This window comes from Panonychus citri, unplaced genomic scaffold, assembly GCF_014898815.1.
Source record: "Panonychus citri isolate SS breed McGregor unplaced genomic scaffold, ASM1489881v1 Contig00023, whole genome shotgun sequence".
Lineage (NCBI taxonomy): Eukaryota > Metazoa > Arthropoda > Arachnida > Trombidiformes > Tetranychidae > Panonychus > Panonychus citri.
Genome location: NW_026515428.1, coordinates 807,511 through 820,155, shown reverse-complemented (window position 1 = coordinate 820,155; position 12,645 = coordinate 807,511). Strand labels below are relative to the sequence as shown.

The 12,645-nt window shown below is 31.2% G+C and overlaps 3 protein-coding genes across 3 annotated transcripts; all 3 read left to right on the top strand.

Annotated features, from left to right (window-relative positions):
- Positions 1 to 459: 459 nt before the first annotated feature.
- LOC128395922 (neuronal calcium sensor 2-like) lies at positions 460 to 4,719 on the top strand. The gene is made up of 3 exons (XM_053356420.1): positions 460 to 1,144; positions 2,220 to 4,057; positions 4,256 to 4,719. Exons 1-2 carry the CDS (start codon positions 752 to 754, stop codon positions 2,403 to 2,405), a joined length of 579 nt encoding a protein of 192 aa, XP_053212395.1. The 5' UTR covers positions 460 to 751; the 3' UTR covers positions 2,406 to 4,057; positions 4,256 to 4,719.
- A 492-nt stretch (positions 4,720 to 5,211) lies between these two features.
- On the top strand, positions 5,212 to 7,506 carry LOC128396624 (uncharacterized). The gene is made up of 2 exons (XM_053357238.1): positions 5,212 to 6,502; positions 7,273 to 7,506. Exons 1-2 carry the CDS (start codon positions 5,519 to 5,521, stop codon positions 7,477 to 7,479), a joined length of 1,191 nt encoding a protein of 396 aa, XP_053213213.1. The 5' UTR covers positions 5,212 to 5,518; the 3' UTR covers positions 7,480 to 7,506.
- A 1,164-nt stretch (positions 7,507 to 8,670) lies between these two features.
- Positions 8,671 to 11,656, top strand: LOC128395949 (ABC transporter G family member 23-like). Its single transcript, XM_053356450.1, has one exon. It carries the CDS (start codon positions 8,783 to 8,785, stop codon positions 10,796 to 10,798), a length of 2,016 nt encoding a protein of 671 aa, XP_053212425.1. The 5' UTR covers positions 8,671 to 8,782; the 3' UTR covers positions 10,799 to 11,656.
- The last annotated feature ends 989 nt before the right edge of the window (positions 11,657 to 12,645 follow it).

The following is a 12,645-nucleotide window of genomic DNA, read 5'->3' as shown; positions in this document are numbered from 1 at the left end:
TTGATTTGTCCTTTAACCTTTTTTTTCATACCAACAATTAACCTTATCCATATTTAGATACCTTGAAAGTGATTGAAATTGATCAGAAATGAATCATAACAATCAAGATGATTGAATATTATCACAAAGTAATAATATTCAAGCAATTTATCATCAAAATGATAATGATCAACATGATATTAATAGTAATCAAACATTTGATTAATTCACTAGTCAATTAATTCATGAAGATGATTATTCAGAAATACAATTTTCCAAAGCGGATAAATTTAATTGAACTAATCGACATTTTTAGTAACCACAATTAAGCTTATTGTTACTATTTTTCCCCCTTAATCACAATATTACTTTACGATACCCTAGATATTATGGTTGACTGGTCACTCTGTGTCCATTACCTGTGGTTCCCCCTCCCCATGATCTCCTTTCCTCCTACACCACCTCAACCTTTTCCTCCTCCTACCTGGTCAATTCAATCTCCCTGAATCTGAATTCATTTGTGTAGAAATACTGACCAATAGTAATTGTATTTCTATCCCTTAATTTGAAGCTAAATTCCCAACAATTAATCCACTTGATTGGAGTTCGTTTTTTTTTAATCACCATTTTCACCTTCTATTTTTACTTGTTGGTCAACTGGTCAGTTTGTTTACCACCATTAGAATTGATTTTTCTTCAGTTAACCAAGTCAAGTGTCTTCTTTTCATTTGCTAATTGTGATCGTTATTTTATTTAAATTGTTCTAATTGTTATGGGTTGTACGACATCTAAAGCAAATTTGATTACATTAACTGACGATGATATTGAATATTTAACTCGAAATACTCATTATTCTGATCAAGAGATTCGCGATTGGTATAAAGGTTTCCAATCCGATTGTCCTGATGGTCGATTGACCAAGAAAAAGTTTCTCGAAATTTATTCAATGTTCTGTCCTGATCGATCACCAACTGAATTCTGTGATCACATTTATCGAACCTTTGATTCGGATGGTGATGGTTATATCGATTTTAAAGAGTTCCTATTGGCAGTAGGTGTTACAACGGGCACCGATCCTCGAGAGAAACTCAAATGGGCCTTTAAAATGTACGATATAAATCGAGATGGACTAATTGATGTCGAAGAAATGTCCAAAATAATCAAGGTAATTATCGAGAAAAATTTTTTCTCCTTCTCATTTCAAATGAGTAAAAGTAAAATTCATCATCAACCTCATGAAGAAAATGAATTGATTATGTTCATCATGTTTACTTTTTTGATGGAAAATAATTTTCTTGTTTCCATGAAAATAATAATAATCAATCTCATTTAATTCAGTTTATTACTCGATTCTTAATGTAAACCATTATCATGTAAATTCATGATATTATCATGTTCACAGGGAATGAAACAAATTAGATAAATGGGAAAAACATTGAATCTTATTTTCAACTTTTTCTTTACAACTACAAATCATATTTTTCTGGTTCTTGGATGTTAAAATGGTAATTAGGTTGATTGTTGTTCGCCAGCAATTAACTTGATTGTCCGGAAACTTGAAGGATATTAATTATAATCTGTTAATAGTTATATTCACCTTGCAATTGTTTTTACTTTCATTTGTTTACGTTTGATTAGGTTAATCGTATATTGTTGACTTAATCATATTGATTGATTTTCTTGACTTTTAGATCAACGGATTAACATGTTGATCTGATTGAATAGTTAATTCAGTTTATTCTGATTGTTGATTAGTAAATTGTATCAACTATTTGACTCTATCTTGATAGCAATTAAAACTAAATCTGATAATGATTAAGGTGACATATTGTTGATTATCAAGGGTTAACGAATCAAGGTTAACTTTTAATTGTTACAAAGACACAATTACGTTGATACAATTAACTTTTCAGTTTACTTTAATCAACTTGTTAATTTACATAAGAACAGTAAATTGTGAACTTTTTTTAAATCATCAGCAATTAAGATAATTTCAACTTCCAACCATTAGGAAAATTAATAAATCATAATTATTACAATTCTAATTTAATTATTAGTAAAAAAAACCAACGGAATAAAAAAGTTTAATCATTGATACTATTTACTAGTCGAAACAATTAACTTTAAATCATAGCAATTAACTTAACACAAGAAAAGGAAAGGAAAGAAAAGAAGTTGATAAATATCAAGATGAAGAATAGAATAACAATCAAAGTTAATTGTTTCGATTTCTTCAACAGTCTTTATATCAAATGCTTGGATCGGAGCATTCGAGTTACAATGAACAAGCGAAAAAAGTTCAATTCATATTCGATACCATGGATAATAATCGAGATGGTAAAGTATCATTAGAGGAATTCATTGATGTTTGTAATCAAGATGATCAATTGGCTAAATTGTTGTGTGTCGGAACAATAACAACCTGAACAATCAACCAGCGGAAAACAATCAACACAATCAACACAAAAACAGCATTTGAATACATAACGGTAAAAGTAATATTATCATAAGAAATACCAAAAAAAAAACTATGGATTGATACACAATCCATAAAATTAGGGTTAATCAAATTTAATTTAATTACTCGTTAACAACATGAACATAATTCATTGAGAGTAAATGTAAACCCACTAATCATATTAATCATAATTTATCATCATTAATATTCATTCAGTTTTTCTGTTGTCTTATATCACCATGAATTCACATGAATTCATATCAAGTTCATTGATTTTTTGAGTAACTTTTTTCAAACATTTTCCTCTTCAATTATTTGTTTCCTCGTCACCTTTTTGCTTGTTTGTCATGATGATGGTGATGATGATGATGATTTGTTACCTTTATCTTCATCTTCGTCATTGAAATATGGAGTCGAAAAAAACTATTCGACAGAAGAAAAGTTCTTTGGTAGAATGTCATCTCATTTTGGAAAAAAAAGAACAAATTTCTTGCCATGATAATCATTGGAAGAACATGAGAATTGATTCACCAAACAAGAGAATAAGAAACAAAATTGAGATGAATCAACTTTCTCCATGGAAAAAATCATCTATAATATAAATCATTTTATCATCTTCATCTTCACCAACTTCACTCTCATCATCTTCATCATCATCATGAATTTCCATGTAATTATTATTATCTAACATACGAAATGTTCAAATTCGATGGGAATCTGGTCAGTGAACATTTTTATCTCTTCAAATGGAGCAAATTTCCCATGTAATAACTCATGATGGCGATAAAAGAACAAAAATAAAAGAATATAAAAGAAAAATCAATTTTCGATTATTTAGATTTTCTTTTTGTCATAATAATTATCATCTAGTATTCTGATGTATCGTTGTTGATTTTGTTACTTTTAATTATTCATCATCGAAACTTTAATCAACTTGTTGAGATTGAAAATATTTCTGATTATCATCATCATGTTAATAAGATACGCATGAGTATTTATATCAATCCCTGTGTTGATTTGATGAAGGCGTTGATGATAAGGATGATGAGGATAAAGGTGAAGATGATGGTTAAGGTTAGGATGCTGATGATGAGGATGAGGATGAGGAGGAGGAGGAGGAGGAAGATGATGAATCTAACTTTTTGTAAATAGGAAAGATAAACAAAAATCCGAATCACATCTAATCATTGAAGTTGAGTATAAGTTGATTGTGATTTTTTTGTATTCCTGTTGGTTGATAATAATTTTTTGCACCAAAGTGATAATCAATCAGTGATTAAATTATAACGGTGACAATTTGAAAATAATTGGTGGTTAAAGTCATAAGAATTTGATTAGTTTATTAACCAGTTTGAATTGTTTGACGTAAAGTTTTTCCGTTCAACTTTTATTCAGAGTTATAAAACTGTCACCAAATCGTTTGAGAATCATGAAACTGTCAAATTTCAAGGTATTCATTACAATCTTGATTGGATTTATGGGATTGGTGATAATCAGTTGGGCTCAAAAACCTCGACCTCGAGCTTATCGTGGTCTTCAGACTCGAGGTTACATGCCGTTGACCATTTCAACTGCCCGAGGGTTTGGTAAACGGACTAATCCGTTATCTAATAAGCAAATGTAAGTACTAATCATCATCTTAATCATAATCATTCCCACCCCTGAAAATCAGTTACCTGATTCAATACAAAGATCAAGACTTGATTAGACTCAATGAAAAGTTACTTTGGTTTTCGTTGGCAACTCCAATAATCTAGTACACTTGTTAGTTGTAACAATCAACTAATTGTCCACTCAAATTGTTTCCCTTTGATTCAGTTCATTACCAGAAATTTTGACAGCTCAGCTTATGGAGAGATTGGATTCGGAAAACCATGAAATGAACAACAATGATTTCAGGTGAATTGTGAACTAATCAAATCAAATCCAATCAAAAAAAAATGAGAAACTTAATTAACACAAAAAAAAATATATAATTCAAATCATCTTTGTAAAAAAAAGCAAACACAATTAACCAAACAATCAAATTATGTGATTGATAATCAATACTAAGTCTTTGTTTCCCATTTTCAATTTTAATTGTAACAACACTAAAACGACAACAATTAATCATTATCATGTATGAAGGGTAATCAACAATCAATCACCAACAATTTAGTCAGTATCAATGTTTTAAGTTTAAAAAAAGTATCAATTATAATGAAATGCAAGTTATTAACAATTAAACAATAAAAATTATTACTTGTTATCATCTAATGGTGATAATCAATTGATTTAATCAAGTATATTGAGTCTGATTTAATGATTATAATTTAATTCAGTTATGTAACTGATCAATACAATAATAGAAACAAAAAAAATATTAATAACAATTTAGGTTAATCAAAAGCAAATACAAAGTTAATCAACTTTAATTAGTATTCTCATATTAACTGATTTAGTTAACAATCACCTAGGCTTGAAAATTTACTCTGATTGTTACGATTAAATTATTAGGTCAAAATTAGAACTCGAAAAATATGAAATTCATCAAATTTTGATGAGAAGAGGAAAAAGTTTATCGATTAACTTTCAAGATCTTAAATTGTTGTTATTTTATTAACAATCAAATAAAACACGCGAAGAGTTGAATAATTATAATCACCATGAAGATGAAAATATTATCATGATGAAAAAGAACTCGAAAAAAAAAACAGAAAATTGAAATGTTCTAACTCGAATCGAATTAATCTCTCGAGTTTACTTATGTTTCTTGCGACAGTCAATCGATTTAAAGAAGTTTTTATTAACCAATTTACTAATTGTCTTGTTGTGATCTTCTGATTGATTGAGATAATCAGAAGTTACGATTCTCGAAGGAGTGAAAATCGAGGTTACAGAACAAGGAAAAGACGAAAATTCCAATGATAGTTTTAGATTCACTCGAATCGTTGGATAATCGTCACAACGAGCTAATTGTTAGTCCACTTCGAACAGCAACTTCAACGAAAATTTCTTGTCAATATTTTTATGAGCTTTTGGTGACTTGATTTATCTCTAATCTCGATAGTAACTGTTCACGCCCGTTTCGAAAAGGTCAGTATGGTTCTAGCCAATACTCTATTTCTCCCGTTGAAATATCTCGCCGATCAAATGGCCTATCGAAGTTTGGCTCATTTCTTTAAGGTATCTTGCCTTAGGTTCATCTACGTTACCAGCGGTAACTTTTCACCTCGAACTTGGACCAAATTTGTTTATCTCATCTCATTTCCACAACTAATCTTGGGTACACTTCGATTTGCCGTTTTACTTTTCCACGTTCACGATCCGTTTGTGTCCAAAATTTTGGCCAATTTTTCATTCTTCATGGGAGAAGCGGCATTCTGGTTCCTTCTTGTTTGCCTGGTTTGGTTTACGGCTGCTTGCGTCTGTCGAGTTTTCCACGAACTGTCCAATTCTCGACCTGAATGGCAGCTCTGGATTAAACCAATGACTTACCTTCAACATCCCGAATACACAAGTGACCTACAAACTCAAAACGGTGTAAGACTGGCATTGATTGTCCTTCGTTTCAATCTAATCGTGGCCGTTGTCTGTGCAAGTGCCGTTCACATACCCATCTTAATAAACTGGCCAATCTCTTGGTTACCATTGACCATTTTTGCCACCATCAACACGGGTTTCCATGGTTACCTGGTCTGTACCTATGAGATAAACTTCACCATAATATCGGCTCTTTATCTGTACATTTACGGACGTAAATACCATCGACTTACCGATTCGGCCATTTTAATTTCTTCTTCCATTGAAATTGATCCAAGTTTACCTTGTACCATTTTCCTGGATCGATTCAAGTCTCGAATAATCAATTGGACTCGGGAAATGTTCAAAATCAATAAGTTCATCTGTCGTATTATGAATACCATTTTTATCGGCACTTTTATCGCTGAGACACTTTGCATTTATCTGACCTTTTTCGTGTCCATCAAAGGGTCAACCAAATACATAATAACCTTATTAGGTTTTATGACCATCGTTTATGGACAAATGATTTGTTTCATCTTCGGTACTTATGCTCAACATCGGGTAAGTAATCAAATCAATGATTCCCAATCAAGGTAACAAGTTAATTTATCACCATGTTAATCACAATCAAGGATAAATTATATGTGATTAACTAATCAGAAAAAAAAGAAACCAGGTAAACATTAATGGTAATTAATTTTCACCATCTACAAATATTAAATTGTGTATAGTATTTAATTCCTAGATGAATATGTTAACAATCAACCATGAGGATTAATCAACTAAGGCAATCAAATTAAAAACTAGACAATCTAATCAAATGATAACAAAATAACATAACCTAAATCAGTTAATCCATCGTCTTAATCTTAATCCTCGATTGATTTGATTAAACAACAATCAAGAGTGAAAATAAACTGGCAACAAAAGGTTGAGTGATAATGGAAATGATAATAATAGTAATCAAGTTAATACCTTTAGAACTTTTCTTTTTCCTCTATCTCAACATATTCGAGAGTGAAAAAGTTCTGAACTTTCATGATAATATTGGAAAGAGAGAAACTTGAATGAAGAAGAAAAAAAAATCTGATAACAATTAATCCGAAAGATAATATGAATACTATTTTTAAGAAGCAAATTTTCATGATAGAAACTCAATCAATTGAAATTGTTGATTAAATGTTATGGTTTTTTACTAATCAACGATTAACAATCAAGGCAAATCCACCGTTGGAATCAAACTCTGAATATCATCAATGTTCATGATGATGATTATTTATGGATTCGTGTTGTTATCATGATTATTATTATTAATACTCTTTTTTTACCTTATCCAATCTCATGAATTTCACCACCATGAACAGTACGATGAATGTATAATCCAATTACACCACCTAATTGAATTCAAAGCCATGAAAATCCCTCTCTCCTTGAGGCTTAAGTGTCTCATCACCTCAGAATATCTGACTGAGCGGAAAATTTTCCTTCTCTTGGCGACAATTGAAGTATCCACCATGAACTTCATCAAGGTAAATTAAGAAAAAACAATAACAACAACAATCTAACAATTAATCAATCTAAACCTAATCCTTAATCATCCACCTTGATCAACATTCAAATCATCAAGAGCAACAATCAACAACTTTGACATTCACTTTGATTCTGTTGTTATGATTACATTTGATTCGTTAATTGTTCACTTTTGTTAATCATCATGATTAAAATTCATTTCAACTGAATATTGATATGAGTTCATGAGAGTTTATAAGTTTTTTTGTTTCGAACCTTCGAAATGTTCAAATCACGAACTTTTTTCTTTGAGTTTTGATCAACTCGAATTTTTTAACTCACAATAATAGTTGGGAAATTAAGTTCCAATTGTTGATGATTAACAATTAATCTAATTTATAGGTAATCTAATTAGTAATGATCCTTATACAAAGTAATCAAGATAATCAGTAGTTAAAGTTTGGTTTTTTATCTTGATTTAGTTAATTAACTGATTAACAGTTATGATTAGTTTACCTTAATTATATGAATGAATGAATATTGATTAAGTTGTTGATGATGATGATGATAAATTAATTAGCATTAAATTATATGATTGTTGATCAAATGTTTCATCATTGATGATTTAGCCTTTTAATTATCATTTCGGTTAATCATTATTTGCAATTTCTTAATTGTTAATCAACTTTCATCTAATAATCCAACTTTAATTTTGATTATCAGGTTCAAACTGAAATGGCAATGTTACTGTTAATGTTAATTAGTAATGTTAAATCATATCAATTTTAAGTTAATTGTGATCATCAACAATTTAACTTTATTCAATAATTATTCAAATCAAATTAACTTTTCAACTATTTAATTACCAAAGGAAACTTAATCATTTGGAGTAAACATTTTATCACAATCTAAATAATCTAAATGAAGGTTCATATTTATCATGAAAATTTGGATAACTGATTAGCTAATTAATCAATTGAATTAACTATCATATTAATTGATCTGTTTTCCTAGTTACGTCAATTCAATGTTAATTGTAACTAATTTGAAAGTCTAATTAAAATGAAAAACTTTTTTATTGCTCTTTGGAAAAGTTATTTTTTTTTATTAATCAACTTTTCTTATGGTTTAATTGTCAATCAATAAATTGTTGATACTTATCATGGATCAGGGAAAAAGATTCAATTTAAATGGGCAATTAACTAGTGATGAGAGTTTTAATTAACTTGGAAATAGTTTTAATTCAGTTTATATCTTCAATTTGGTCGAAAGTAGTTGGATTTCATTAACTGTGATTAGTTGATTGTAGAAAGAAATTTAATTTTCATCATAATGACTGACCAAAGGTCAATCAATGTGAACGGGGTTCCAGCGGTGGAATCGAGAAATTTAATGTTATCTTATCGAAATCGAGGTCAAACCAATACGATTCTCGATCGATTTCATCTTAAAATTCCGAGCGGAAGTGTTTACTCATTGATCGGACCTTCGGGTTGTGGTAAGACAACTTATTTGAGGTCGATTATTGGCCTGAAAAAGTTGGACTCTGGTGAGACACGAATCTTTGGTTTTCCATTAGGTCATCGATCACTGGACATTCCAGGTCGAGATTTAGGTTATATGCCTCAAGAAACGGCTCTAAATGATGACCTGACGATCAGTGAGATGATCAATTACTTTGGTAACTTATATGGTGTCCAAAGGAAAGAGTTGAAATCCCGGTCACTTTTATTGTGTAAACGATTAGGGTTACCGGACATTAACCGACCGGTAGCTCGTCTGAGCGGTGGACAACAGCGTCGAGTCTCATTCATTTGTACCTTGATACATTCGCCGCGATTAATGATCCTCGATGAGCCCACGGTGGGTTGTGATCCTTTAATCATTGAGACAATGTGGGAATGTGTCTTTGAAATTGCCCGATCAGCGGGTACAACGGTTATCGTGACGACCCATTACCTGGAAGAGGCCAGAAAAACCGATATGATCGGTTTCATGAGAAAAGGTCACCTTTTAGCCCAAGGTGAACCGAGTAAAATTCTTGACCGTTACCAAGTTGACTCAATTGAAAAGGCTTTCGCAAAGATGGTCAAGCAAGATAAGGTCAGAAAAAGTTTAGCCGTTCCTACGGGCTCATTGCCGACATTTGCTCGACGACCCTCATCGATTGCGCCTCGACCTTTGTTCACTCGAACCAATGTTATCAGTCAAATTTCCCGTTACATTCAAGTATCTCAGGCTGTTTTCCATCGGGTTGCTCTTCGATACACTAAGATAAAACTTCACCTTTTTGGATCGACAATTTTGACCTTACTACTTGTCGGTCTTGCAGCCATTTGCTTGGGACCAACTCCTCATGGCCTCAAAGTGGGCTACATCAACAATGAACAACCAGTTAACTATTCGTACTCGTTTGTTAACTCAATTAACACCCATGTTATTAACCTAATCGCTTACAATAATAGTGAGTCCGCTCATTATGATATGGAAGAGGCCAGAATTCATGGTTACTTTACTGTATCGGCGGGTTACACTGACGAAATGATCTCACTGATGACCTTTCAAAAACCTCCTTCTGAAGTTCATCCAGATCGAGATTCTAAAGGAATCGTAACTTTCCACCAATCACATGAAGATTTAATCTCAGATACGATTGAACACTTTCTAAATAAAGCGCTGAACATTTCGGCCTGGAGGTTATCACGGCGGGTACTTCATCACCCAAAAAGAGCTCAAGCTCCGCTGATTGTAGTAAATTCAATAGCTGAACCCGAATTGGATGAAGACATTTTCAACTCGCGAAATTTTTTCATCCAGGTTAACACAATGTTCTGGTCATTTGCGGTCAATTTGTACTTTTCAATCTTCACCTTTCACCGAGACTATTCAGATTCCCTTTATGAACGAAGCCATTCAGCCGGTTCAACGCCAACACAATTCCTATTGAGTCACTTAATTGTCTCAATTTTCATACCCGCTTTCAATTGTTTGCCAGTGTTAATATTGATCATCGTTACCTTTGGTGCCACCGCTAAAGGATCAATACTTTTAACGGCTCTCATTTATTGGATCAATAATGTGGCCGCAATTGTGACCGCTTTCATCATGGCCACAATGAAATTGGATGTTTTCTTTATCCTTGTTTTCGCTGGGGCTTATTGTTTCGTCACCATGTTTCTAGGAGCTGCCCAGTGGTCAACCATAAGTTTGCCCTATTTTCTTAAACCAGTGACCTGGATTTTTCCCAATATAATCAATAATCCGGCCATGATCAGGGTCATGGTCCACGGGGACGGACTCGATTCGTCCCAAGTTTACCTCCAATTTTGTACACTTTTGGCTATATAACTTTAATCTTGTTCATTTTAAGGTTTCAACTTTAATCAAACTCTTAATTGTAAATAATCAAAGTTGATTCATGAAAAAAAAAATCTGAAACTCAACTGAAAACTCATAAACTAATTTCCTGTTATTTTATCAAAATAAATCCACTGACCAATGGTAAGTTAATTGTCAACAATTAACATGAACAAGGAAAAGGAAAAACAAATTGATTAAATGTTGATAATTACCATTGGAACCATTTCCTGGTTTTAAACCCCTGAGGCTTTAATTTCAACTCTCTAATCATTTAATGATTTAATTTCATTTTCCAAATTAATTATGATCATGATGATAATCAAATGCCAACAAAAGTAGGTCACTAATTAAATGATTGATCTTCAATAAATTGAAACATTTTGTTAATTGTAAAAATTGTAAAAAAGTGACTTAACCAGTTAAGAGATGGCAGCAGTTGAAATCAACTGAAAAGGTTAACAATTAACTTAATCAAATCCCCTTTGCAAGGATTAAATCAATTTAAATTGTTAAAGATATTATAATTAGAGTGTAATTAATGATTGGATTATGCAAATTGATAATTTATTAGAATCAAATTCAACTCGTAATCGCGATGGAAATGATGAAATTAATATTCTGCTAATATTTTGTTTTATTTTCATTTTAATTGTTGGTTTAATTGTTATTTTCGTCCCGCTATCAAAGTATTTATTTCATTTGATCTACAAATTATTAAGGGGAAAAGGTGAAAGTTTAAAATCAACCGATAAATTTAGTGCTAAAGAACATCAATCAAAAGCGTTCATCGATTTACATACATTTTCGTTATATGGATCACCGGTATTTATGAAGTCAGAAACTCGAAAAAATTTGGACTCGGAAAAAAGCTCGACTCAAAGTCGAATGAGCGAATCACTGTCCACACCATTGACCGCGACACATCGGAATCGAGTGAGTTTTTCAGCGAAATGACAGAGTTAAATCAATTTGGATGGAAATTAAGTTCTATTTCAATTCTCAACTAATCGACTAATCGTTAGTTAATTGTCACGATTGTCACCAATCAAAAATCAACTACAACTAATCAATTAACTACTGTAAATGTCTATTCACACATATGATTAAAGTATTTACAATTAGCTAAATTGTTATTGGGTATTTGAAGGTAAGAAATGAGAAGATTTGTTTTTTGTTTCTGAATCAATTGAGTCTTTTTATTCAAGGTTAATTGTGAACAATTTAATTGAGATTTTTCTGGTTAAATTGTAGATAAAAGTGAATGAACTAAATGAGAAAAAATCTAATCGTAAGAGAATTAAAATTTAGAATATCAATAATTGAGTAATTTTAAAGGGTTAATCATGTTAATCAAATGATTTACCAGTTTGTGAAAAGCTCTAAGTGACAATTGCTAAATAGCAGAAGCAAAATAATCAACAATTAATTGTAAACAAAATGTTCAAATTGGGTTACAATAAAGGGATATGAAAGAGACGAGTGAAGTTAATTGTTAGTCAACATACACATGATGATGATGAGTGATTAAGTGGGATGGAATATCGTTCGAATATTGTTTTAATTAATTTTTATAAAAGCAATCTTTTTATGTTTTTTTTCATGTTTTTAAAAAACAGTTAAATCATTTTTAATTAACTTTTATTTGTTTTACAGTTTTAATTGATCAAAGTTATTAAAACAACCCAATTAACGGTAAGTTGATAAATTCAATTAAATAAATCCAAATAAATTTCATCTAAATCTATTATTGTGATTTAACCCTTCTTGTCTCTTCTTTCCATAGGTAGATACCTTGGTATAGTGTTCAATCGTCATTTGTTGATTTTGTTTTGTTT

What these genes read in the sequence shown, in the direction of transcription:
- LOC128395922 (XM_053356420.1), top strand. Translation starts at nt 752, where the DNA reads ATGGGTTGTACGACATCTAAAGCAAATTTGATTACATTAACTGACGAT. An exon ending in AAATGTCCAAAATAATCAAG is followed by an intron (nt 1,145 to 2,219) that starts GTAATTATCGAG and finishes TTTCTTCAACAG; the next exon opens with TCTTTATATCAAATGCTTGG.
- LOC128396624 (XM_053357238.1), top strand. Translation starts at nt 5,519, where the DNA reads ATGGTTCTAGCCAATACTCTATTTCTCCCGTTGAAATATCTCGCCGAT. An exon ending in GTACTTATGCTCAACATCGG is followed by an intron (nt 6,503 to 7,272) that starts GTAAGTAATCAA and finishes TTTTTTTACCTT; the next exon opens with ATCCAATCTCATGAATTTCA.
- LOC128395949 (XM_053356450.1), top strand. Translation starts at nt 8,783, where the DNA reads ATGACTGACCAAAGGTCAATCAATGTGAACGGGGTTCCAGCGGTGGAA.